The sequence below is a fragment of the Chiloscyllium plagiosum genome, chromosome 30 (assembly GCF_004010195.1).
Source record: "Chiloscyllium plagiosum isolate BGI_BamShark_2017 chromosome 30, ASM401019v2, whole genome shotgun sequence".
NCBI classification, from domain to species: Eukaryota; Metazoa; Chordata; class Chondrichthyes; order Orectolobiformes; family Hemiscylliidae; genus Chiloscyllium; species Chiloscyllium plagiosum.
In genome coordinates this window covers 45,386,989-45,413,533 of record NC_057739.1, presented here as the reverse complement: position 1 = coordinate 45,413,533, position 26,545 = coordinate 45,386,989, and the positions used below count along the sequence as shown (strand labels likewise).

The following is a 26,545-nucleotide window of genomic DNA, read 5'->3' as shown; positions in this document are numbered from 1 at the left end:
TTGACTATCCCGAATTAGTCTTTGCCTTTCCAAATACATGTACATTCTGTCCCTCAGGATTCCCTCCAACAACTTGCCCACCACTGAGGTCAGGCTCACCGGTCTATAGTTCCCTGGCTTGTCTTTACTGTCCTTCTTAAACAGTGGCACCACGTTGGCCAACCTCCAGTCTTCCTTGTGAAGTGTTGACTGAATGTGACTGTTTGACATGCCTTTGCCAAGTTGTTGAGTAAATGAGAGATTTTGGGGCGAGTGTAGTTTTGCTATTTTTAACTGTTCACATGTGTCTGTGAGACAGGAGCTGCTGTGTGTGAATATAGTCAAATAATTTCTGTTTGTCCCTTACTTAGTAATGGAGCATTCATATAGTCAGTCAGAGTGAGATCCTGAGGTGCAGGGGGTGAGACCACAAGGGATTGAGGTGGTGAGGGGGCTGAAGGATTGAGGGTTGAGTGAGGAATGTGCCAGGAGGCTGCCACACTGAGTGGACCTTGGCTGCTGGGTAGAGCCAGTGAATGTTTGTCTGAAAGTGACTGCGTGGCAGGGACTACCCCCCAGACACTCTGCTTCATCCCAGGGCCCATCACCTTGACTCCCCACCAACCCTTGAGGTTTTCCCCACCCCCGCATTCACCCTTCCAAACCCTTGGTGCTCTCTCATGCCCCTGGATCCTCCCCTCAACCCTGCTCTCTCCTGCCCCACTTGACCTCTCTCTCTCCCTCCGACCCCCAAGCACTTTCTCTCTCTGTCTCTCCTGACCCTGGGGCTCCCCCAACGTGTTCAGGATTAAGGTGAGGTTGGTCTGTGGTGATGGCATGGAATGAAGGTCCCACTCATTGGCAGCTCCACACTCTTTCCTCACCTCTTTGTCTTTTCTGGCTGTGTTTTCTGATACACATTCCTTCAGGTTGAGCTGCCCCCTTGAGGGTACACCAGCTGCTCCTGCCCTCACTCCCCACAGCTGCTGCTAGGCAGCCTTTCACACCCACTCACTGAGCAGATGATCAAAAATACTCCCCCAGCCAGCCCTTTTATCCCATTGTCTCTAAATCTCTCACCCCCAGTCTCTGTCTCACACTCATGCATGTTCGTCTCTCTCTCTCTCTTTCTCTGTCTCTGTCTCTCTCTCTGTCTCTCTCTCTGTCTCCCTCTCTCTCACTCTACCTCTTTCCCTCTCCTCTCTCTCACATTATGTCTCTCTATTTCTCACACACATTCCTTCTCTCTCAGTAGCCTGTGTGTTTTTCTCTCATGAATCCCACTGGTGGGTAATAAAATTGTCCGCTCGATTGACGACCCACTCTCTTAGTTTTCTCTTTGTCTCTTGGTAGCCAATGAGCTTCAAGCCTGTTGTCTGCTGGAAGCAGATGGTTTGAAGAGAAGCTCATTCCACGAGTGTCTCCCAACGCCTCATTGTGCTCCTCTTTTGTTTCCCTGTGACCTGTGCTATACACATGAGCCATTGGTCCGTGTGTGAATTCTGCAGGCCAGGGACTGGCGGTTTTTACTTGATTGGAAGGTGGCATTTGATGTTTCTCCCTCCGAGTCTGTGAACTCATCATGAGAGCCTCCAGGGAATTTGAAAGCGACCATTTGTCCGGAGCTGGTTTCTGCTCGCCTTGTGAAGGTTGGGAAACAGCCAGAAACACTTCTCTGTTAAATAGTTTCACATTCTCCATCCCCAGGGGAGCAGAGACTCCACCTGAACAAGGGGCCCAGAATTAACTGTTGGAGTTGCCAGGAATGAGCAACGAAAAACATGCATTTATATAGCCCCTGTAATATCATAAACCATACAAGGCACCTTCATGGGAGCCATTATTAACCAGAAATAATAGTAGTGGTTTTTAATGACCCAAACGTTACCTGGGTTTGCTTTAGTGTGCAAGATAGAGGGGTGCAAAACTCTTCAATTACATTCAGGAGAACATTTTAACCAATAAGTTAAAGGAGGGGGGGGCAGTTATAGAGTCATAGAACAGGCAACAGACTCTTCAGCACAATGCCTCCATGCCAACCAGGTTTCCTAAACTGAACTAGTCCTATTTGACCCGTATCCCTCTAAACCTTTCCTATCAATGTACCTGTTCAGATGTCTATTAAACATTGTAGCTGTACCTGTATCTACCACTTCCTTTGGCAGCTCATTCCATACATGAATAATCCTCTGCATGAAAAAGTTGCCCTCAGGTCCCTTTTTCCCCTCTCACCTCAAACTCATGCCCTCTAGTTTTGGACTCCCTACCCCAGGGAAAAGGCTTCAACTATTCACCCTATCCATGCCCCTCATGATTTATAAACCTTTATAAGGTTAACCCCCCAGCCTCCAATGCTCAAGGGAAATTGGCCCCAACCTATTCAGCCTCTCCCTATAGCTCGAACCCTCCAACCCTGGCAAGGTCCTTGGGGCCGGCACAGTGGCTCAGTGGTTAGCACTGCTGCCTCACAGCACCAGGGTCCCAGGTTCAATTCCAGCCTCGGGTGACTGTCTGTGTGGAGTTCGCGCATTCTCCCCGTGTCTGCATGGGTTTCCTCTGGGTGCTCCGGTTTCCTCTCAGCCCAAAAGATGTGTAGGTCAGATGAATTGGCCATGCTAAATTGCCCGTAGTCAGAAGGAAATGGGTCTGGGTGGGTTACTCTTCGGGGGGTCGGTGTGGACTGCTTGGGCCGAAGGTCCTGTTTCCATACTGTAGGGAATCTAATCTAAATCTTTGTTGTGGAATTCATGTTTGGAAATAAGCCATATTAATCAGTTAGGTTTTAGATAGTTATGAAAAAGAATAAGGGTGGGGTGGGAATAAAAGGGGAAAAGGCTAGTTTTATGAAGATGCGATAGGATTTGGCCCAAGTGGCTTGGGAGCAGCCACCTGTGGTTAGCATTGTTTCTGGGAGGTGGGAGACAGAACAAATCAATCGAGACAAAGGTTGGGACCAAAACCTGAGAACCCTGGATGTAGAGGAACATAAAGGTTCAGATTAAGAAAAAAAAGAGAAGCAGATACCAAGGGCTCAATACAACAGAGTCCCGAGACTCGTATACAATTTGCAAGGGGAGGGGTGGAAAGCAAAGAAAGTGCACAAGAAAGCATTGATGAGTAGAATAACTGAAAATTCAAAGGGCATTTTAAAAAATATAAAGAGTACAAGAATAAATAGGGAAAGATTCCACAATGTAGGGATTATATGTATATGTGTGTGTGTTGAGGCACGATCCTCAATGAATACTTTGCATTGGTTATCACAATGGAAATGGACGAATCAGCTGTAGATAAAAGTTGTAGGACTGTGAAATTGACAGTGAAGAGAAACTGGTAGTTCGAGCAGCCTTAAAGTGAATAAATCTGCAGGCCTGGATGAGAAGTATCCCTGGCATTTGAGGGAGGTAATGGTGAAGATATCAGGGGCTATGGCAGTAATCTTCAAATCTTCAAGGCTTCTGATCAGGTTTCTCATGCTAGACTGGTCAAGGAAGTGAGAGACCATGGATTCTGAGACAAAGTAACACGTGGGATCCAAAATTGGGTGATAGGCAGAAAGAAGACAGTGATGGCGGTGGGATGTTGCCGTGACTAAGTGTGCTTGAAATGTGGTTTCTCAGTGAAATATGTCTTTAGAAACCAATATCTCATCACCTTTTATTTACAAATGCAGAGCCTTTGGCAATAGTATTGCCTCGCTCTGAAGCAAGCATTTAAGGGGGAAGAGGGTTAATATCCCTTAATGTGCAACTTTTTTACCTCAGTCAGTACACCCTGGTTGGATCAGGTTGACAGCCCCAATCGGGGATCTCATATTCTGTGAAGCCCAGCTGGCTGACCTCGTTACAGTCACTACATGCAGGGCTCAGGGCTGGGGCTCTTGCAGTTTGTGGTCTACATTAATGATTTAAATGTAGGGAGTATGATCAAGAAATTTGTAGATGACCTAGGAAACAGTAGGTGGTAAATAGTGAAGAGGATGGCTGTAAATTGCGGGAGGATATCAATAGACAGGCAGCTAGGCAGAGCAGTAGCAAATAGAATTCAACCCAGACAAATTTGGGCTAACACTTGGGGAGAGTTAACAATGTGAGGGATTACACTGTGAATGTTAGGAGTCAGGAAAGTGCTGAAGATCAGAGGGAGCATACCCACAGATCCCTAAAGGTACAGGACAGGTAGATAACATGATTAAGAAGGCATATGGGATATCTTGCTTTATTAGCTGGGGCACAAAATACAAGAGCAGGGAGATTATGTTGGAACTGTATAAAACACTGGTTAGACCACAACTGGAATACTGTGTGCAGTTCTGGAAGGACGGGTTTGAAGTAGAGAGGGTGCAGAGGAGATTTACCAGTATATTGACTGGTGGGTCTGAACTCTAAAGTAAATTTGGATAGACTGGGGCTGTTTCTATAGGGCAGTGAAGGATGTGAGGGACCTGATAGAGAGGGATAATAAGGGGACTTAATAGGGTGAATAACAAGACAGTTTTTCAATGAGGGGAGGGGTCAATAATCAGAGAGCATTGATTTAAGGTAGAAGGCTGAAAGTTGGTCAGAAACATTCTCACTCAGAGGGCAGTGGGAATCTGGAACTCACTGCCTGAAAGGATGGGTGAGTCCGAAACTCTGGTAACAGGATAATGAATGTCTGACTTACAAACATTCGTACCTATGACCGCCATGCCATACAGGGATATAATTTTACTCACTCAACGTATAAATGTTTCCTGAATTCACAAATGGCTGCTTTACATTGTCCAGCTGTGTTCCAACTTGTGAACAAATTGACTTGTGAACAGACTCCAGAAGGGAACCCATTCACAAACTGGGCACTGCCCGTATTTAGATATTCACTTGAATTGCCAATGCTTCTCCAGCGATGAGCCCAGAGCTGAGAAGTGGGATGAGTGCAGTCATTATTGACTGGCACAGACATGATGGGCTGAATGGTCTCCTTTTGCACTGTCAATAAAATGTGGGGATACTAGGACAGGCGAAGACCAAAATCTCAGTCAAAGACGGGGTTTAATCAAGCATGGTAATGGAGGAGAGCACGAGTGAGAGAGAGAGAGAGAGATAGAAGGAGAGGTTTAGGGAGGAGGAGGAGGGACTGCGATGGAACAAACGGTGGAAACCCCAGTTGTCTGTTGCTCTGCACAGAATTCAATCCAGGAATTACTCAACCAATGCTCCCAGGTCACAGCTTCCGAAACCTCACCTTCTACCCAGGGTCACTCCTTCCCAACCTTGATCCTTACCCACAGGACCATTCCTTGCTGACCCTTAACCCTTACCTATAGGGTCACATCTTCCTGACCCTTGCCCACAGGGTCACTCATTCCTGACTCTTACCTATAGGCTTGCACCTCACTGATACTTGACTCTTACAAGGTTATGTGTTCTGCGTCTTCACACACAAACCTCACCTCACCTTGCCCCCACCCCTCCCCCCACCGCTACTGTGGTACAGAGTTGGTCAAATCCAGCCAATCAGCAGCTCTAGATGTTATTCAGGAGGTTACATCAAGTGACCTCCCATCTCTGCCAGATCCTCCCCCACCCTAAACCTATCACCCTGCCACCTCTGCCCCATTGCTCCCATTTTATATAAAGCTTGCAATCCATCTCCTGGTCTCGTCCAAAATCCTATTCACTCATCTCCCAGTTTTGCTTAATGGTCTTGGCTCCCGGTCTAACAATAACTTCATTCAAACATTCTTAACTCACTTTTCAAATCCTCCTTATCTCTTTCTCCCTCCCACCCAATCTTCTCCCTCCCTAGTTCCTCATCCCTCCTTCACAATCTCCCCCATCCTCCCTATCTCCCTGTCCCTCCCTATCTGTGTAAACCCCTCAGACCCACAGTGCTTTGAGGTCTGACCAACTGAGCAAACTCTGAGGTTTCCAGCCTGGGGCTTGGGCTCTGGACAACCTTCCATGAAACCGTCCACCTCAACTCTCTGCCTCCTTCTGCCTCTCTCTCTCCCACTTCCTCCTCCTTCCACACCAACCTGTACGACTGAGATTTTGCTCATTTGGCCTGACATCTTTCTTATGGAGCTCAAGGGCAGATTTAGTCTGATTTCTGTCAGTAACTTCCCCAGGCCACTGAAGTGGTTTGTAACTGTGATCAGTGCTGTTTCTTTTTAAGCTAGAATCTCCAGCTTGATGTGTGTGATTGAGGCAGTGAGCAGGTCTCCTCTCTGTTCCTGTACAGGTGCAGTAGTGGCTATGTTGGAGCTCGGTGCCAGTTCGCAGACCCATGCCTAAGCTCCCCATGTGAGAACCATGGGAGCTGCAGTGCTGTTGTCCGGGGCCAGACTGTCGATTATGCATGTGCCTGCCAGCTGGGTTACACAGGGCACCAATGCCTCTCCCTCCTCGACAATGCCTGTCTCAGCAAGCCCTGCCACAATGGAGGCAGCTGCCAACTGGTCAACAACCTGCGGGAATACAAGTGTCGCTGTCTGCCAGGCTGGGCAGGTACGTTCTTACATACCAGGATCCCCTCCCCAGAGAACAGCTCTCACACACACTGACCACTGACTCTCACTGGGGTACAGCTCCCACACACACTGACTCTCACTGGGGTACAGTGCCACACACACTGTCTCTCACTGGGGTACGGCTCCCACACACACTGACTCTCACTGGAGTATAGCTCCCAAACACAGTGACTCTCACTGGGGTATGGCTCCCACACACATTGACTCTCACTGGGGTACAGTCCCAAACATACTGACTCTCACTGGGGTACAACTCCCACACACACTGACTCTCACTGGGGTACAGTCCCATCCAAACAACTCTCACTGGGGAACAGCTCCCACACACACTGACTCTCACTGGGGTACAGCTCCCACACACACTGGCTGTCACTGGGGTACAGTCCCATACACACTGGCTCTCACTGGGGTACAGTCCCATACACACTGACTCTCACTGGAGTACAGCTCCCACACACACTGACTCTCACTGGGGTATGGCTCACACACACACTGACTCTCACTGGGGTACAGCTCCCACACACACTGACTCTCACTGGGGTAAAGTCCCACACACACTGACTCTCACTGAGATACAAGGTCCCACGCACACTGAGCGAAAGTGAGGACTGCAGATGCTGTAGATTAGGGTCAAGATTAGAATGGTGCTGGAAAGGCACAGCAGGTCAGGCAGCAAACGATGAGCAGGAAAATCAATGTTTCGGGCAGGAGCCCTTCATCAGGAATCACACTCTCACTGGGGCTTTACCTATATGTTTAGAGTTTACTTGGTGGGGTGAATACACAGTTTGTTGGTGAACTGGGAACCATTGAAATTATTGCAATTTACCTGCTGTGTGATTGTTTGATGAACTAAATGAATGCTTTAATCTTGTGGCAGGAAAGCAGTGCCAACAGGCCGACCCTTGTGCATCCAATCCATGTGCCAATGGAGGTCAATGTGTAGCGTTTGAAGCTCATTACATCTGCAAATGCATAGCTGGATTCCATGGTCCCACGTGCAATCAGGACGTGAATGAATGTGGAGTAAACCCCTCACCCTGTCGCAATGGCGGGACCTGCTTCAACCACATCGGCTCTTACCAGTGCACCTGCCCCCCCGAGTACACTGGCCACAGCTGTGAGAATCTCTACGTGCCATGTTCACCATCACCTTGCCAGAATGGGGGCACCTGTCGGCAGCTCGGAGACGCTCTGTATGACTGTACCTGCCTCCCAGGTGAGTGTCAAAACCCGGGATAAAGGTGCACCAACCATGGCACAGCCTTGGCAGCACATGGCATCAAATCATCAAATCATACATAACAGAGAGAATAATGGGAGCGAGTTACAGACTGGAATTTATATGGGGGTGTGGGGGGTGGTGGCTGGTGTTGGTATCCGAGGTGGAGTGTTGTATGTGTTCTATATTGGGCTGTTTTTGAAGAGTGATCTGTTTACAGTTTGAGAGTCTGTGCTGTATTTCGTGAGAGAGGGGAAGCAGTGATAGGGGGAGACGGGCAGTGCACTCATGGATCTGGGATTGTGTTGTTTCATTGAGTTGAGTGAAGCTCTTAATCTTGCAGGAAACATCTGTGCAGCTGGCTCCTGGGCTGTCTCAAGCTGTGAAGCCGGGCACTGGATTGGCAGCAGTGAGAGCTGGGCACTGCATCTGCCCTTCCCTCCCTCACCCACACCCTTCTGCCACTGGGCCCCAGTCTACTCCTTCCCCCATTTCCAGACACCCCTGAGCCATGATGTTGAGTTGTGACTGGGAGAAATGAGAGAACAATGCAGTTGCGAGTGATGTTTGGTTTGAAGTTGAGGCAGCTCTTCAGCAAAGGGGCTGTGTATTGTTTATTTTACAACTTAAAGATTTAGTAAAAGTTGTCATTTATCTATCCAATCACGAAGCTTCATTACATAAGTCTCTTACCTTAAAATATGACTCTTAGTTCAACCTATTCCCATTCTGCACAGAAAGAGATTTTTCATCTGATTTTTCTTAACTCATGCTGGCTGGGTCAGGGTTTATTGCTTGTCTCTAGTTACCCTTGAGAAGGTGGCAGTGGGCTGCTTTCTTGAACTGCTGCAGTCTGTGTGCTGCAGGTAGACCCACAATGCTGTTCAAAAGGGAGTTGCAGGATTTTGAGGAAGACCTGCAGTGATGTCCTGGAGCTGAGATGACTGACCACCAACAACCATAACCGTTTACCTATGTGTCAGGTATGACTCCAACCAGTAGAGAGTTTACCTCGCACCTCCTCCACTTCCACCGCCATCCCCCCCCCACCCAACCCCCAAATGCCCATTGATTCCAGTTTTGCCAGGGCTCCTGAGCCTTGATGTAAAGGGCTGTCACTCTCACCTCACCTCTGGAATTCAGCTCTTTTGTTCATATATGAACCAAGGCTGTGATGAGGTCAGGAGCTCAGTGGAACCCAAACTGTTTGAAGTCTGTCCCATTTAGCACAGGAAGGTGGGACTTCGTTTCCTCAAGGACTGGGCGGTGGCCGCTCTTACTGATGCTGTCATAGACAGATCCATCTGCAGCTGGCAGATTGGTAAGCATGAGGTCAAGTATGAATTTCCCTCTTGTTGGTTCCCTCACCACCTGCTGCAGACCCAATCTGGCAGCTATTTCCTTTAGGACCTGACCAGCTCGATCAGTAGTGTTGCTGCTGAGCCAATCTTGGTGCTGGACATTGAAATCCCCCACCCAGAGTATATTCTGTGCCCTTGCCAGCCTCAGTGCTTCCTCCAAGTATGAATCAGTATTCCTCCAACATAGAGGAATACTGATTCATCAGCTGAGGGAATATGGGTATGTGGTAGTCTGCAGGTGGATTTCTTGTCCATGTTTAAACTGAAACCTTCAGACTTCATGGGATCTGGGGTCAATGTTGAGGACTCCCAGGGTAACTCCATCCCAACTGTATCCTATTATTCCATCTCCCCTGCTGGGACTGTCCTGCTGGTAGGACAGGATATATCCAGAGATGGTGATTGTGGTGGCTGGGACATTGCCTGTGAGGTATGATTCTGTGAGTGTGACTATGTCAGGCTGCTGCCTGCTGAGTCTGTGAAACAGCTCTACCAATTTTGGCACTAGCCTCCAGATGTTAGTGAGGGGGACTTTGCAGGGTCGATAGGGCTGTTTCTGACGTTGTTGTTTCCAGTGCCTAGCATGATGTCAGGTGGTGCATCCAGCTTCATTTTTTTGCTGGGACTTTTTCAAGTGATTAGGTATAACTAAGTGGCTTGCTCCACCATTTCAGAGGGCATTGAGGGGTTAATCAGATTGCTGTGGGTCTGGAGTCACGCATAAGCCAGAACGACTAATGACAGCAGTTTTCCTTCCCTAAAGGACATTAGCAAACTAGATGGGTTTTTACAACTATTAAGAAATAGTTGAAGCACTGGATACTGCAAAGGCTGTGGGCCCCAACAATATTATGGGAGTAGCGCTGAACTAAATTAGTCAAACATAGTTTTTCTTTCACAAAATCATATTCATTCTGTCTGATTGCACTGAAACTTTTCTGAGTGACTGTTACAACCTCCTTATTAATAATTGCCAGATGTTAATTTATCTGGCTTTTAGTTTCCTGTTTTCTGTCTTTGTCATTTCTGGATTAGCAAACTGATATTGGCTACTTTCCAATCTGATGGGACCTTCCCATAATCTAGGGAATTCTTAAAAATGAAAACCAGCTCATCGACTGTCGAATAAAGAGATAGTGATGAACAGCCAGGTAAGTGCAGCAAACTATTTTGGACTAGCCTTCACTGCAAGACGAGTTGAGTTCAGAAGTAGGGATGTCTTACTGCAGTTATCCAAGGCCTTGGTCAGACCATAACTGGAATACTAAACAGTTTTGGTCTCTCTTATCTAAGAAAGGATAAATGCGCATGGACCAGATTTCTGTGCAGAATCAGAATTACTAATTATTAAAAATAAATAGATTCTAGTTACAGGGAAGAATTTATAAATTGTTGACATTTAACTCTAATCCACATATAAACGCCCCCTAGAAACACACATACCTACACAAAAACATATGGTGATATGGGTGGAGGCAAAGATTGGGAAAGCAGTCATGGGGTTATAGAATCATAGAGATGTACTGCACAGAAACAGACCAATTGGTCCAACTCGTCCATGTCAACCAGATATCCTAACCTAATCTAGTCCCATTTGCCAGCACTTGAGCCAAATCCCTCTAAACCTTTCCTATTCATATATCCATCCCAGCCAATTCAGCCTCTCGCTATAGCTCAAACCCTCCACCCCTGGCAACATCCTTGTAAATCTTTCCTGAACCCTTTCAAGTTTCACAAAATCCTTCTGATAGCACCTAGGAGACCAGAATTACATACAATATTCTAATAGTGGCCCAAACAATGTCCTGTAGAACCACAACATGACCTCCCAACTCCTATACACAATGCTCTGACCAATAAACAAAAGCATACCAAATGCCTTCTTCACTATCACCCAGTAGTCCCTGTGTTTTTTTTTAATTCACTCATGGGATGTAGTGTCACTGACTGGGCCCAGCTTTGATAGCCCGTCCCTATTGCCCCTATTGTGGTGGTGGGCTGCTTTCTTGAACCACTGCAGACCATGTGTCAGAGATAGACCCACAATGCCTTTAGGAAGGGAATTCCAAGGACTTTGACTTTGAACCAGCAACAGTGAAGAAATGACAGTATATTTCCAAGTCAGGATGGTGAGTGGCTTGGAGGGGAAACTTGTAGGGGGTGGTGTTCCCATGTGTCTGCTGCTCTTGCCCTTCAAGATGGCAGTGGTCATGTGTTTAGAAGGCATTGGCTGAGAGCTCTTGTTGAACCTTGAAGCCTCCCATATCCTATTGGAAGGATGTTGTGAAACTTGAAAGGGTTCAGAAAAGATTTACAAGGATGTTGCCAGGGTTGGAGGATTTGAGCTACAGGGAGAGGCTGAATAGGTTGGGGTTGTTTTCCCTAGAGCATTGGAGGCTGAGGGAATTTATGTAAACTTAAACCTCTATAAACCTTATAGGGGTTTATAAAGTTATGAGGGGCATGGATAGGAAAAATAGAGATCTTTTCCCTGGGGTGTGGGAGTCCAGAACTAGAGGGCATAGGGTGAGAGGGGAAAGACACAAAAGGGACCTTGGGGCAACATTTTCATGCAAAGCATGGTATGTGTATGGATTGAGCTGCCAGAGGAAATGGTGGAGGCTGGTACAGTTACAGCATTTAAAAAGTATATGGATCAGTATATGAATAGGAAGGGTTTGGAGGGATATGGGCCAAATGCTGGCAAATGGGACTAGGTTAGATTAGGATATCTTGTTGGTATGGACAAGTTGGACTGAAGGATCAGTTTCTGTGCTGTACATCTGTATGACTGTATGACTCTATTTCAACAGCAAAAAGCTTTAGAGGGGTGGGAGAAAGTGAGGAGTGCAGATGCTGGAGATTAGAGTTGAAAAGCTCAGCAGATCAGGCAGCATCCGAGGAGCATAAGCCCTTCATCAGGAATATGGGGGGTGTGAAGGGGGCTAAGAGATAAATAGGAGGGTGGGATAGGGCAAGGTAGCTGGGACGGTGATAGGTAGATGTAGATGGGGAGTGATGGTGATTGGTCGTAAGGGAGAGTGGAATGGATAGGTGGCAAGGAAGATGGACAGGTAGGACAGTTCAAGATGGTGGTGCCAAGTTGGAGAGTGAATCATGGAATGAATGGTCCCTGCAGAATGCCAGTAGGGTTGGGGTGGGAGTTATGGCTGTGGTGGTGGGGTCTGATTGTAGGTGGCGGAAATGGCGGAGGATAATATGTTGTATCTGGAGATTAGTGGGGTGGAAGGTGAAGACCAGGGGGTTATAGAACATTGAATGCAGAACTTTACAGCGCAGTACAGGCCCTTCAGCCCTCGATGCTGCACCGCACTGTGAAACCAATCTGAAGCTGATCTAACCTACACCATTCCATCCTCGTCCATGTGCCTATCTAATGACCATTTAAATGCCCATAAAGTTAGCAAGTGTACAACTGTTACAGGCAGTGCGTTCCACACCCCTACTACTCTCTGACTAAAGAAACTACCTCTGACATCTGTCCTATATGTATCACCCCTCAATTTAAAGTTATGCTCCCTTGTGCTAGCCATCTCCATCCAAGGAAAAAGGCTCTCACTGTCCACCCGATCTAACCCTCTGATTATCATACATGTTCCAATTAAGTCACCTCTCAACCTTCTCTTTAATGAAAACCTTTCCTCATAAGACCTTTCCTCCATACCAAGCAACATCCAAGTAAATCTCCTCTGAACCCTTTTTAAAGCTTCCATATCCTTCCTATAATGCAGTAACCAGAACTGTACGCAACACTCCAAGTGCGGCCACACTAGAGTTTTGTACAGCTGAAGCACGACATCATGGTTATGAAACTCGATCCCTCTACTAACAAAAGCCAATGCACCGTATGCCTTCTTAACAACCCTCACAACCTGGGTTGCAACTTTGAGGGATCTATGTACATGTACACAGAAATCCCTCTGCTCATCTACACTACCAAGGATCTTACCATTAGCCCAGTACTCTTCATTCCTGTTACTCCTTCCAAAGTGAATCACCTCTCACTTGTCTGCATTAAACTCCATTTGCCACCTCTCAGCCCAGCTCTGCAGATTATCTATGTTCCTTTGTAACCTGCAACATCCTTCAGCACTATCCACAACTGTACCAACCCTAATGTCGTCTGCAAATTTAATAACCCATCCTTCTACGCCCAAATCCAGGTAGTTTATAAAAATGACAAACAGCAATGGACCCATAACAGATCCTTGTGGTACATCACTAGTAGCTGAACTTTAGGATGAACATTTCCCATCAATCACTATCCTCTGTCTGCTTTCAGCTAGCCAATTTCTGATCCAAATCATTAAATCGCCCTCAATGCCATGCCTCTGCATTTTGTGCAGTAGCCTACCATGGGGAACCTTATCAAATGCCTTACTGAAATCCATACATACCATATCAACCGCTTTACTCTCATCAGCCTGTTTGGTCACCTTCTCAAAGAACTCAATAAGTTTTGTGAGGCATGACCGACCGTTCACAAAACTGTGTGGATTATCCCTAATCAACATATTCATTATGAGATGATTATAAATCCTTTCTCTTATAACCTTTTCCAACACTTTACCCACAACCAAAGTAAGGATCACTGGTCTGTAATTATCAGGGTTGTCTCTACTCCCCTTCTTGAACAAATGGGAAAACATTTGCTATCCTCCACTCTTCTGGCACTATTCCTATATACAATGATGACATAAAGATCAAAGCCAAAGGCTCGGCAATCTCCTCCCTAGCTTCCCAGAGAATCCTAGGATAAATCCCATCTGGCCCAGGTGATTTATCTATTTTCACACTTTCCAGAATTGCTAACACCTCCTCCTTACGAACCTCAATCCCATCTAGTCTAGTAGCCTGTTTCTCAGTATTCTCTTCGACAACATTGTCTTTTTCCAGTGTGAGTACTGATGAAAAATATTAATATAGCGCTTCCCCTATCTCCTCTGATGCCATGCACAACTTCCCACAACTGTCCTTAATTGGCCCTAATCTTACTCTAATCATTATTTTATCCCTTATATACCTATAGAAAGTTTTAGAGTTTTCCCTAATCCTATCCCCAACAACTTCTCATGTCCCCTACTCACTCATCTTCGCTCTCTCTTTGGGTCTTTCCTGGCTACCTTGTAACTCACAAACGCCCTAACTGAGCCATCACATCTCCTCCTAACATAAGCCTCCTTCGTCTTCTTGACAAGCGATTCAACTTCCTTAGTAAACCACAGCTCCTGCGCTCGACAACTTCCTCCCTGCCTGACAGGTCCAGACCTATAAAGGACACATTGCAACTGTTTCTTGTATAAGCTCCGCATTTTTATTGTGGCCATCTCCTGCAGTTTCCTTCCCCATCCTATGCATCCTAAATCTTGTCTATTTGCATCATAATTGCCTGTCCCCCAGCTGTAGCCCTTCCCCTCTGGTATATACCTATTCCTTTCCATCGCAAAAGTAAACGTAACTGAATTGTAGTCACTATCACCAAAGTGGTCACCTACCTCTGAATCAAACACCTGGCCGGGTTCATTATCCAGTACCAAATCTAATGTGGCTTTGCCCCTTGTTGGCCTGTCTACACACTGTGTCAAAAAACCCTCCCGTACACAATGGACAAAAACTGACCCATCCAAAGTATTTGAACTATAGTATTCCCAAGTTATGTCCATGTTGCAGTTGAAGGAGTGGGGTTCAAGTGTGGAGATGTGGGAAGTGGAGGAGATGCTCTGGAGGGCATTGTTTATCCAGTGGAAGGGGAAATTGCAGTGCTTGAAATAGGAGGACATCTGGGATGTCCTGGTGTGGAATTGCTATTCCTGAGAGCAGGCATGGCAGAGGCAGAGGAATTAGAAGTGAGGGATACTGGTTTTACAGTGTGTGTGTGTTTGTGGGGGGGTGGATTCCAGGTAACTGTCGGATTTGGTGGGTTTGAAGCAGATGTCTGTGTTGAGCTGGTTGCCAGAGATGGAGGTCCAGAAGGGGAGGGAGGTGTTTGAGATGGTCCAGGTGAACTTGAGGTCAGGTGGAAGGTGTTCTTAAATTGAGGAACTGTTCAATCTCCTCGTGGGCACATGGGGTTGCACCGATAGAGTCATCAATGTAGTGAAGGGAAAGATGGGGAATGGTGCCAGTGTAACTGCGGAAGATGGATTGTTCCACGTATCCGACGAAGAGGCAGGCATAGCTGGGGCCCAAGCGTTAGAGGGGTGGTTAGTCATTTGATTGAGGTGGTGTCACCCTCACTGTAAGAGATATTTGTGCTGCCTCTGGATTGGTCATGGGGAATTGATTGGCAGCAGGGCGTGGAGGATGGGAACTGGACCAGGGATAGTGCAGGCAGCTAGCAGTGATGCACACAGGGTTGAATAGTCTGCCAGGCACCAAGCAACCTAATGGCCAAGGGGAGGATGCAGGGCTGTGATAAAAAGAAGTGAAGGCCAAGCAATTTTGGGAACTGGAGTTGATCGCCAGGTGAGAGGGGTCTGCATTCCAACCGATATCTGTCTCACACAGAGTTAGAACACTCTGTGACACAGGAGTCTTACTGCTCTGGTTCTCTTGTTGGCACACGACTGACTCACCCACCACGTCTGCAATGTCTTCAGCTCTGCTTCAATGAATATTTTACTGCCATCCTAATTAGCTCAGTTAACTCACTCCACATCCTTTTACACCCACACCCTCTCCATTAGGGACTCCCCAGTTCCAACATTCTCACCCTTGTTTTCAAATCCCTCACTGGCCTCACACTCCTCCCTATCTCTGTAACCTCCTCCAGCCACTACACTCCCTCTTATCTCTGTCATTGCTTCCAGTCCCTATATCCCTCCCTATCTCTGTAACCCCCCCTCCAGCCCTGACATCCCCCCCTATCTCTGTAACCTCCTCCAGTCTTGGTACCCCTCCCTATCTCTGTCATCTTCAACAGTCCCTATACACCTCGCAATCTCCTCCATCCCCGATAACCCTCCCTATCTCTGTCACCTCCTCCAGCCCCGACACCCCTCCCTCTCTGTGTCTCCGACTCTAGCCCTCTATATCCCTCTCTATCTCTGTCACCTCCTCCAGAATCACAATCCTCTGAGATCTCTGCTCTCCTCCAATTCCTGCCTCTCAAACATAAATGAGGAGGTGATGGCGTTGTGGTATTATCACTAGACTACTAATCCAGAAATTGAAGTAATATTATGGGGAACCTGGATTCAAATCCCACCATGATAGCTGGTGGAATTTCAAATCAATAAAAATCTAGAATTAAGAGTTTAATGATGACCATGCATTTACTATTGTACTGTCAATTGTCATTAAGAACCCACCTGCTTCACTCATGTCCTTTAGGGAAAGAAACTGCCATCCTTACCTGGTCTGGTATACATATGGCTCTAGATCCAAAACAATGTAGTTGACTTTTTTAAGTCAATTAGTGATGGGCAATAAATTCTGTCTTAGCCAGTGATGACCTTAGCAGTGGGCAGCACGGTGGCTCAGTGGTTAGCACTGTTGCCTCACACTGCCAGGGTTCGATTCCAGCCTTGAGCGACTGTGTTGAGTTTGCACTTTCTCCCCCTGTGTGGGTTTCTCCTAGGTGCTCCACTTTCCTCCTATAGTCCAAAGATGTGCAGGTCAGGTGAATTGGCCACGCTAAATTGCCCGTAGTGTTCAGGGATGTATAGCTTAGGTGTATTAGTCAGGAAAAAGTCGGGTAATGGGTCTGGGTGGGATACTTTTCGAAGGGGCGGTGTGGACTTGTTGGGCCGAAGGGCCTGTTTCCACACTGTAGGAATTCTAATTCTAATTCATCCTGCGAATGAATATGGGGAAAAAGCCCTTGGATTCCCATTGGTGATTGTGCCTTCAGCTGTTTCAGCCTCATGTTCTGGAGTTCCTCCGAAACCTCTCTGCCTCTTTTTAAGATGCTGCTATCCCAAAGTATTTGATGGTGTTAAAGCTGCTACATAAATCCAGATTGAAGTTGGTGAGCTGTTCCTGTATCCAACTGAAGGAAATCTGCTTTCCTGGAGCTGGCAGTTTTATTTCACAGAGCAGGAGAGGGGCTTGTTGTTGTTCTAGTGGGGCATGAGGGACGGACAGAGGGTCAAGTAATGGCCCCTCAGGGCCTAGAATGAAGGATAGGATGTTAAAATCCAAGCTGGGCCATTCATGAAGCAGTTCATCACTTATGTGGAAATCTGGGACTCTCTCATCCCGAAACATCTGCATGACTGAGTAGGAGAGATGGGGCAGTTGTGGGGGTGGGGTTCGAGAGTGTTGTGCTGGAAAAGCACAGCCTTTCAGGCAGCATCTGAGGAGTGGGAAAGTTGACCGCTTTGGGCAAGAGCTGAGAATGTAATAGGTAGATGAAGGTGAGAGGAGGGTGGAGCGGATAGATGGAAAAGACGATGGACAGGTCACGAGGGGGGTGCCGAGTTGGGGGCTTGGGAACAGGATAAAGTGGGGGGAGGGGAAATGAGGAAATTGGTGAAATCCACATTAATCCTGGGGGGTTACAGGGTCCCAAGGTGGAAGATGAGGTGTTCTTCCTCCAGGCATCAGGTGGTTAGGGTTTCGTATTGGAGGAGGCCCAGGATCTGCATGTCCTTGGCGGAGTGGGAGGAGAAGTTGAAGTGTTCAGCCACAGATCGGTGGGGTTGGTTGATGCAGATATCCCAGAAATGTTCTCAGAAACAATCCACAAGTTGGCGCCCTGTCTCCCCGATGTAGAGGAGACCACATCGGGTGCAACGGATACAGTAGCTGACATTGGTGGAGATACAGGTATTCTCTTGGAAGTGAAAGGATTCTTTAGCGCCTCGGACAGAGGTGAGGGGGGAGTTGTGGCCACAGGCTTTGTACTTCCTGTGGTGGCAGGGGAAGATGCCAGGAGTGGGGTGAGGGCTGGTGGCGGGGGGGGGGGGGGCTGCTGTGGAACTGACCAACTGACGGAGGGAATGGTCGGGAGGGGAATATATCCCTACTGGTGAGGTCTGTGGCAGAAGTGGCAGAGGAGGATGCGATGTATACGGAGGTTGGTGGGGTGAAAGCATGGAGGAAATGGTCTCTCCGGAACGCTGATAGGGGTGGTTTGGAAATGAGCTGGAACAGGTCTGAAGGGCTGAATGGCCTCCTCTGATGCTACATGCCCAGGAAGAGAATGAGTTAGGACTCATACATTTAATGGTAAGGTCCTAGGGAGTGTTGCTGAACAAAGAGACCTTGGAGTGCAGGTTCATAGCTCCTTGAAAGTGGAGTCGCAGATAGATAGGATAGTGAAGAAGGCGTTTGGTATGCTTTCCTTTATTGGTCAGAGTATTGAGTACAGGAGTTGGGAGGTCATGTTGCGGCTTTACAGAACATTGGTTAGGCCACTGTTGGAATATTGCGTGCAATTCTGGTCTCCTTCCTATCGGGAAAGTTGTGAAACTTGAAAGGGTTCAGAAGAGATTTACAAGGATGTTGCCAGGGTTGGAGGATTTGAGCTATTTGGAGAGGCTGAACAGGCTGGGGCTGTTTTCCCTGGAGCATCGAAGGCTGAGGGGTGACCATATAGAGATTTACAAAATTATGAGGAGCATGGAAAGGTAAATTGGCAAAGTCTTTTCCCTGGGGTGGGGGAGTCCAGAACTAGAGGGCATAGGTTTAGGGTGACAGGGGAAAGATATAAAAGAGACCTACGGGGCAACCTTTTCACACAGAGGGTGGTACGTGTATGGAATGAGCTGCCAGAGGAAGTGGCTGAGGATGGTACAATTACAACATTTAAGAGGCGTTTGGATGGGTATATGAATAGGAAGGGTTTGGAGGGATATGGGCTGGGTGCTGGCAGGTGGGACTAGATTGGGTTGGGATATCTGGTCAGCATGATTGAGAAAGAGATGGAGAGAGAGAAAAGTGAAAGGAGAGACAAGGGGAGAGAGTGAAGAGAATGGTTGGGGGAGAGAGGGGAGAGTGAGGCAGAGGAAGGAGGGTGGGGCAAGGAGAGATAGAAGTGGAAGGGGGAAGGTGCAGATTTGGATTACACCAGGTCACAACGATTAGAGTTTTGAAACATTGCAATCAAAACTTAAATATAAAAATCACAGGAAGCCTGGGGTTTGACAATTTAACTTCCTGTTTCTCAGTGCTTTGAAGGTGCAGCTTCCTGCTAACAGCGTTTAACCAAAATTAGTAATCCCTCACAAACACACTTATGTTCTGGTTTTAAACAAAAAAAACCTCTTAATGTTTAATATCATAAACTAGCTGTTTTTGAGAAACCCGCTTGTTTCTGAGTTGAGGAAAGTTCTGGAATTTCTCACTAATGTGCGTGAGCAGAGGTGAAGCCTCAGGAACCAGCTGTGTAGTTGGCCAAGCCCCTACTTCCTTATCATATTCCTGGCTCTGTCTGATTCTAACTTTAAACACAAACACGGCGAAATCATTCTGGAAACTGCCATAAATTTATGACCAGTGAGTCCAGCTCTGGGAGAGAAAAATTTGAGTTAAATCGAGGCTAATCAAGACCACATGAATCTGCACTTTTCCTCATGGCAAATCATTTTGTTAATTCATTCTGCTGCTGGCAAGGCCCACTTTTTATTGTCCATGTAATTGAATGTCAAGGAGCCACCTGAACCAGTTCATCATATTGGGCAGAACTCACATGCCCAGGCTGGGTAGAGATGGCTGGCTTCCTCCCTTAAAGAGCACCAAAAACCCACTTGGAATTCGATGAATGGGTAATACCCTGACCTTGTCCTGTTCCAGAAAAATGAGCACAATTTGATTCTGTGAAAGGGCTGCATTGCCAGAGTTGCCATCTTTTAAATGTGAGATTGGAGCAAGTGAGGCTTTATGACACAGCATGTCACTGGGCATAAATAGTACAATGTGGGTGGGGTTGAGAGAAATAGAGAAACTCAGAGCACGAGGTAGGAGCCTGCAGTCTCACTAGTTTCAAACCCATCCTTGAGGAGAGTGAGGAGAACCTGTCTCCATGCTCGTTAAAGGGATCTCAGTGAGATGTCTAAAACACCATGAGGCTTTGACAGAGCCAATCCTGAGAGACTGTGTCCCCTGCATGCCAGGCTACATGGTGGTGGGGGAGGCGAAACAGTCTCAGGAAAAGGGTGAAACATTTTGGACTGAGCGATGGAGCAATGTTTTCAAGGAGGGGGTGAGACCTTGGAATTCACTGGTTGAGAAGCAGTGGGTCTCTGTCTCTGATTGAGGTCAAGATCAAGATCAATCAGTAACTGATATGGCGAGTTGGCCACATAGTGAGGGAGGACTAAAAGATCAGCTATGATCATAATGAATGAGAGAGTCAGTTCAAGGGGCCATATGGCCTCCTTCTCCTCTGATGTATGTTTTTGTGTAAAATTAGGGGCTCATCTGTCTGAGCAAGGCAGTCATATCTAATGGAGAAATCAGGAACATGCTCCAATAGGGAGTGGTTGAGGTAATCATACTAAGGGGAAGCTGGATATACTAAGGGGGAAAGGGATAGAAGGAAAGGGTATGAAGAGGTGATGAGAGAAGGCTCATGTGAAGCCCAGAGCAGATGGGCTGAAAGGCCTGTTTCTGAGCTGCCAATTCAATCTGATAGATTACATTTTTTTACATTACATTACAGTGTGGAAACAGGCCCTTCGGCCCAACAAGTCCACACCGACCCGCCGAAGCATAACCCACCCATACCCCTACATTTACCCCTTACCTAACACTACAGGCAATTTAGCATAGCCAATTCACCTGACCTGCACATCTTTGGACTGTGGGAGGAAACCGGAGCACCCGGAGGAAACCCACGCAGACACGGGGAGAATGTGCAAACTCCACACAGTCAGTCGCCTGAGGCGGGACGATACTCATCCGAGTCTAGGGAAGGTCATGATTTAACCCAATGAGGAGCTGGAACATGACCTGGTTTGTCACAGTATCCCAGATTTAATAGTTTTCTCTTTATTCCAGGGTTTTCTGGACAGCACTGTGAGGTGAATGTGGACGATTGTGCTGAACATCACTGTCAGAACAAAGGCCTGTGTGTGGACGGTGTGAACACCTACAATTGCCAGTGTCCACCAGAGTGGACAGGTAAATGCTCGGTATTACTGTTCCTGAATGCCCCACTGCCAACATCCAGGGGTTGCTATTGTCCAGACACTGATCTGGACCATCTATATAAATACTGTGGCTATGTGCGAAGGTCAAAGGTTAGGAATACTGCAGTGAGCAACTCACCTCCTGACTCCCCAAGTCCGTCCACCATCTACAAGGCACAAGTCAGGCGTGTGACAGAACACTGCCCGTTTGCCTGGATGGGGGCAGCCCCAACAACATTCAGACAGCTCGACACATTCCAGGACAAAGCAGCCCACTTGATGGGCATCAAATCCACACACGTCCACTCCCTCCACCACTGACAGCAGCAGCAGTGTGTACTAGCTATAAGATGCATTGCAGAAATTCAGTAATGTTCCTTGGACAGACCTTCCAAACCCATGAGCACTTCCAATTAGAAGGACAAGAGAAGCAGATATACAGGGCAACACCAACCCCTGCACATTCCCCTCCAAGTGACTCACCATTCTGACTTGGGAATATATTGCTGTTTCCTCACTGTCCCTGGAAGTCCCTCCCTAAATGCATTGTGGGTCTACCTACACCACGTGGTCTGCAGCAGTTCAAGAAGGGCAGCTCACCACCACCTTCTCAAGGGGCAACTAGGGACAGGTAATAAATGCTGGCCAAGCCAATGACACTCAAATATCACAAAAATGAATTTTAAGAAATCACAGAAGATGTATAGAAACCTGTAGCATGGAGGGAAGTTTCTGAGCAAACCGTATCCACTACCTCCCAGCAAGGCCCCATTTAATCCACCCTTCCCGGCCCTTGCTCCTATAATTTATTGCTCTTAAGTGAATATCCAATAGTCACTTAAATATGATGAGGGTTTCCACCCTGGTGAACCTGTCTAGCAGTGAGCTCCAGAACCACTATTAGCCTCTATGTAGACACAGCTCATCTGAGAAGCGACCTCTTTGGCCTAGCTTTTGGTCACCTGTCTTATGTTACAGAATCTTAGAATTATTACATGTGCAGTGGTAGGCCATTCAGCCCATAATGCCAACACTGATGGTGAGAGGGGAAAGTTCTCAAAGGGACCTAAGGTGCAATCTTTTCATGCAAATGGTGATGCATGTATGGAATGAGCTGGTGGAGGCTGATATAATTACAACATTTAAAGGCATCTGGATGGGTACATGAATAAGAAGTGTTTAGTAGGATATGGGCCAAGTGCTGGCAAATAGGACTAGATTAACTTAGGATATCTGGACCAAAAGGCCTGTTTCCATGTTTACATTTCTGTGACTCTATGACTCTCCAAACCAGCAGTATTACCTCGTGTCAATCTCCTGCTTTGTCCCCATAGCCCTGCACACTATTTCAACCCAAATAATCACCCAATGCCCTGTGAAGCATCTTTGGGATGATTTAATGTTTGCAGGGTTGCTATATGAATGCAGTCAACTTTGCTGCGATCTGTGTTACCCAAATTGAAAAGGGTAGGCACCTAGCTGCTTTTGATCCTGGTGACATTCTTTTCATACTGAGTGCTGACCCCCCTCACAAGGGGGTCCTGGCGCAAATCCAGCAATGGGAGTGAGATATGCGCCCATGGCACCATCCATCACAGTCTTCACCTGAACTTCCCACTGGATGGACAAGGCAGTGATTGGTGTGGGGGGGGGGTGTTGGGCTTCAGAGGGTGGGGAGTTGGGGTTTGGAAGGTGGGTCAAAGGGTTTGGAGGGTGGGGTGAGGGGGTGAAATGGAACTCTGGTTAGCCCTGTGCCAGAGCCCATTGCTCCACAACTTTTCCTAGCCCAAGGTGGAGGTGACAGATATCTGATGGCCATTCCCTTCACACCCTCGATCTCTGGCTGGTGAAGATAATTGTGAGGAGCAGGTGGGATGGAGGCTGAGGATTATTTGAGGTTTGTGTTGCTGGAACAGCGCAGCAGGTCAGACAGCATCCAGGGAACAGGAGAATCGACGTTTCGGGCATAAGCCCTTCTTCAGGAAGCCCTCCTGAAGAAAGGCTTATGCCCGAAACGTCGATTCTCCTGTTCCCTGGATGCTGCCTGACCTGCTGCGCTGTTCCAGCAACACATTTTCAGCTCTGATCTCCAGCATCTGCAGACCTCACTTTCTCCTTATTTGAGGTTTGGTCTGTTTCCTGCCTCCAGGTCAGTTTTGTACGGAGGATGTGGACGAATGCCAGCTACAGCCCAATGCCTGTCAGAATGGAGGCACCTGCCATAACACGAATGGGGGCTATAACTGCGTCTGTGTCAATGGCTGGACAGGAGATGATTGCAGTGAGAACATCGATGACTGTGCCATTGCAGCCTGCTACAGTGGGGCCACGTGCCACGATCGTGTCGCCTCCTTCTACTGCGAGTGTCCCCATGGCAGGACCGGTAAAAGTCTGAGAGGGCACTGCCTCTGACCTTTCACTTCCTGTGACCTTTCACCCCCTCTGAGCTCTCAATACCACTAACGTTTCACCGCCTCTTGCCTCCCACCCTCTCTGCCCTTTCACCCCCTCTTGCCTTCCACACCCTCTGACCATCCATGCCCCCTGACCTTCCACGCCTTCTGAACGCCCACGCTCTCTGACCTTCCACCTCCGACCTGCCACCCCCTCCGACCTGCCACTCCCTCTGACCTACCACCCTACTCTGGCCTTCCACACGCTCTGGCTTTTCCCTGCCACTAACCTTTCACCCCTCTGATGTTTCACCTCCTCCAACCTTTCACCAGAATTAACCTTTCACACTGATGTGTAAATGTGGAATATTATGTTTTGATTGTATGATGTAGGAATAAGTATCACAGAGGGATCCATGGAGACAGATGCACAAGTCACTGAAAATAGCAGCACAGGTTAATATAGCATGAAAAAATACACAAATGCTGGGATTAAGGGCTGTGTGTTGTCAGGGTCATGTCCCTCCTGCAGGTCCAGGTTCAAACCCCACCTCAGGATGGGATGGTCACAGAGCATATTTCAACTGGTTCATTTAGAAACATCAAACACTGAACTGCTTTCCTCAGGGACGGAACTGAAAAGCAGAGAAGTTCCATTATACTGCTGATGAACCTGGAGTTTGCTCTGTAGGTAATGGAAGGAATGGAGAAAATCAAGAAAGGATTTACAACAACTGGCACCGAGAGGTGACAACTGTTGTGGGGCAGGGGGGAATGTCTAAACAGAATGGGCCTCCTTTCCATCTAAAGAACAGGAAGCTTGCAGTTGACTGGATAGGGCGGTCTTGGAAATTGGGCAGCACTGTTGCTCAGTGGTCAGCACTGTTGCCTCACAGCACAAGGGACCAGGATTTGATTCCAGCTTTGGGCAACTGTCTGTGTGGAGTTTGCACACTCTCCCCGGGTCTTTGTGAGTTTCCTCTGAGTGCTCTGGTTTCCTCCCACTGTCCAAAGATGTGCAGGTGAGGTGAAGTGGCTGTGCTAAATTACCCATAGTCTTCAGGGATGTTAAAGTTCAGTCTATTAGTCAGGGGTAAATACAGGGTAGGGGAAATGGGTGTGGGAGGGTAACTATTGGGAGGGTCAGCGTGGACTATTTGGGCTGAAGGGCCTGTTTCCACAGTCCTCTGATTCAAAAAAAAGGAACAGTGCTGAGGGGGAGCCGCACTGTTGGAGGGTCAGTGCTGAGGGAGTGCCGCACTGTCGGGGGGTTGATAATTCAAAGCACACCACAGAAACAGGCCCTTTGGCCCACATAGCCTGTGCTGATGCATGACACCTTTGTAAACTAAAAACCTTTTGCCTCTGCGCTGTCCGTATCCCTCTATTCCTTGCCTATTCATGTATCAAAGTTGAAACTTTATTGCTGGAACAGCACAGCAGGTCAGGCAGCATCCAGGGAACAGGAGATTCGACGTTTCGGGCACAGGCCCTTCTTCAGGAATTCCTGACCTGCTGTGCTGTTCCAGCAATAAAGTTTCAACTTTGATCTCCAGCATCTGCAGACCTCACTTTCTCCCCGCTGAGGGAGTAGGCACTGTCGGAGGGTCAGTGCTGAGGGAGTGCCGCACTGTCGGAGGGTCAGTACTGAGGGGGTGCCACACTGTCCGAGGGTCAGTGCTGAGGGAGTGCCGCACTGTCGGAGGGTCAGTGCTGAGGGAGTAGGCACTGTCGGAGGGTCAGTGCTGACAGATTGCCGTGTTTTTGGAGTTTCAAAAAAAAGGGCAGTTGTACCGAAGATGCTTCTCCCTGTGGTGGATACAAGATGATGTTGCCACATTCAGTGCAGTGCATCAACATTTCAGAGCAGCTTAGGTGGTCAGTATTGGAAAGGGAATTAAGGAGCAGGGTGAGTAAATGGAATCGAGGAGTGCAGGGGAAATAAACTGGAGGACAGACTGGATGTCCTGTTTGTGAGCAGCCTTTTTCTCTGTTAATCATGACCCTGTTAACTTTGTTGCTCAGGGTTGCTGTGTCACCTCGACGACGCTTGTATTAGTAATCCCTGCCATGAGGAGGCAAACTGCAGTACAAATCCTGTCAACGGCAAAGCCATCTGCACGTGTCCAGTCGGATTCTCGGGGGCTTCCTGCAAGCAGGATGATGATGAATGCTCTCTGGGTAACAGCAACTAACTCCACGCCACCTCTTCTTTCTTTTACCTCTTAACCACCTCCCTCAGGGCATTGGGTAACACTACTTCTGAGTCAGAAAGATCAGTCCACGGACATGAGGCTAACATGCTCAGTGCAGTATTGAGGGAGTGCCGCACTGTCAGAGGGTCAGTGCTGAGGGAGTGCCGCACTGTCGGAGGGTCAGTGCTGAGGGAGTGCCGCACTGTCGGGGGGGTCAGTGCTGAGGGTGTGCCGCACTGTCGGAGGGTCAGTGCTGAGGGTATGCCACATTGTGAGTGAGAGTGTTTATAATGCGCGTTTTGTTAACATAATTTCACTGTAATGCAATTGACGAATTGCAGACACTGTTTCTAAAGCCCGGACGTTTAAAGCATGTATTGGTTATAACACGATTCCAATCCCATTAACTTAAATGGTGTTGCCATTACATGATTTTCTTATAACACGGGATTGCATGAGAATGGAACTACCGTGTTATGGCAGAACTGACTAGCTGCCTGTTTCGATTCGTTTGTAATTCCCTTTTCTATCTCTCTTTCCTACAGGGTCCAATCCGTGTGAGCATTCAGGGAAGTGTGTGAACACCCTGGGATCTTTCAAGTGTCTGTGCCAGCCCGGTTACCATGGACCTCGCTGTGAGCTGGACATTAATGAATGTATGTCCAGCCCCTGCCACAATGATGCCACCTGCCTCGACCTGATTGGAAAATTCCAGTGCATCTGCATGTCTGGTAGGTCCTGAGTCCAATGGGGTTGAGGAGGTGGTCACAAACAGAGTTCAAAGGT

At 47.7% G+C, this 26,545-nt stretch overlaps 1 protein-coding gene across 1 annotated transcript in view; it reads left to right on the top strand.

The window, feature by feature from the left end:
• The window catches only part of LOC122564628 (neurogenic locus notch homolog protein 1-like), a 132,439-nt gene that overhangs the window by 65,141 nt on the left and 40,753 nt on the right, over positions 1-26,545 (top strand). The window contains exons 4-9 of the mRNA XM_043719718.1: positions 6,205-6,470; positions 7,374-7,712; positions 21,041-21,163; positions 23,321-23,554; positions 25,590-25,745; positions 26,305-26,490. Of these exons, the coding sequence (XP_043575653.1) occupies positions 6,205-6,470; positions 7,374-7,712; positions 21,041-21,163; positions 23,321-23,554; positions 25,590-25,745; positions 26,305-26,490 (1,304 nt within the window). The remainder of the gene's footprint in view (positions 1-6,204; positions 6,471-7,373; positions 7,713-21,040; positions 21,164-23,320; positions 23,555-25,589; positions 25,746-26,304; positions 26,491-26,545) is intronic.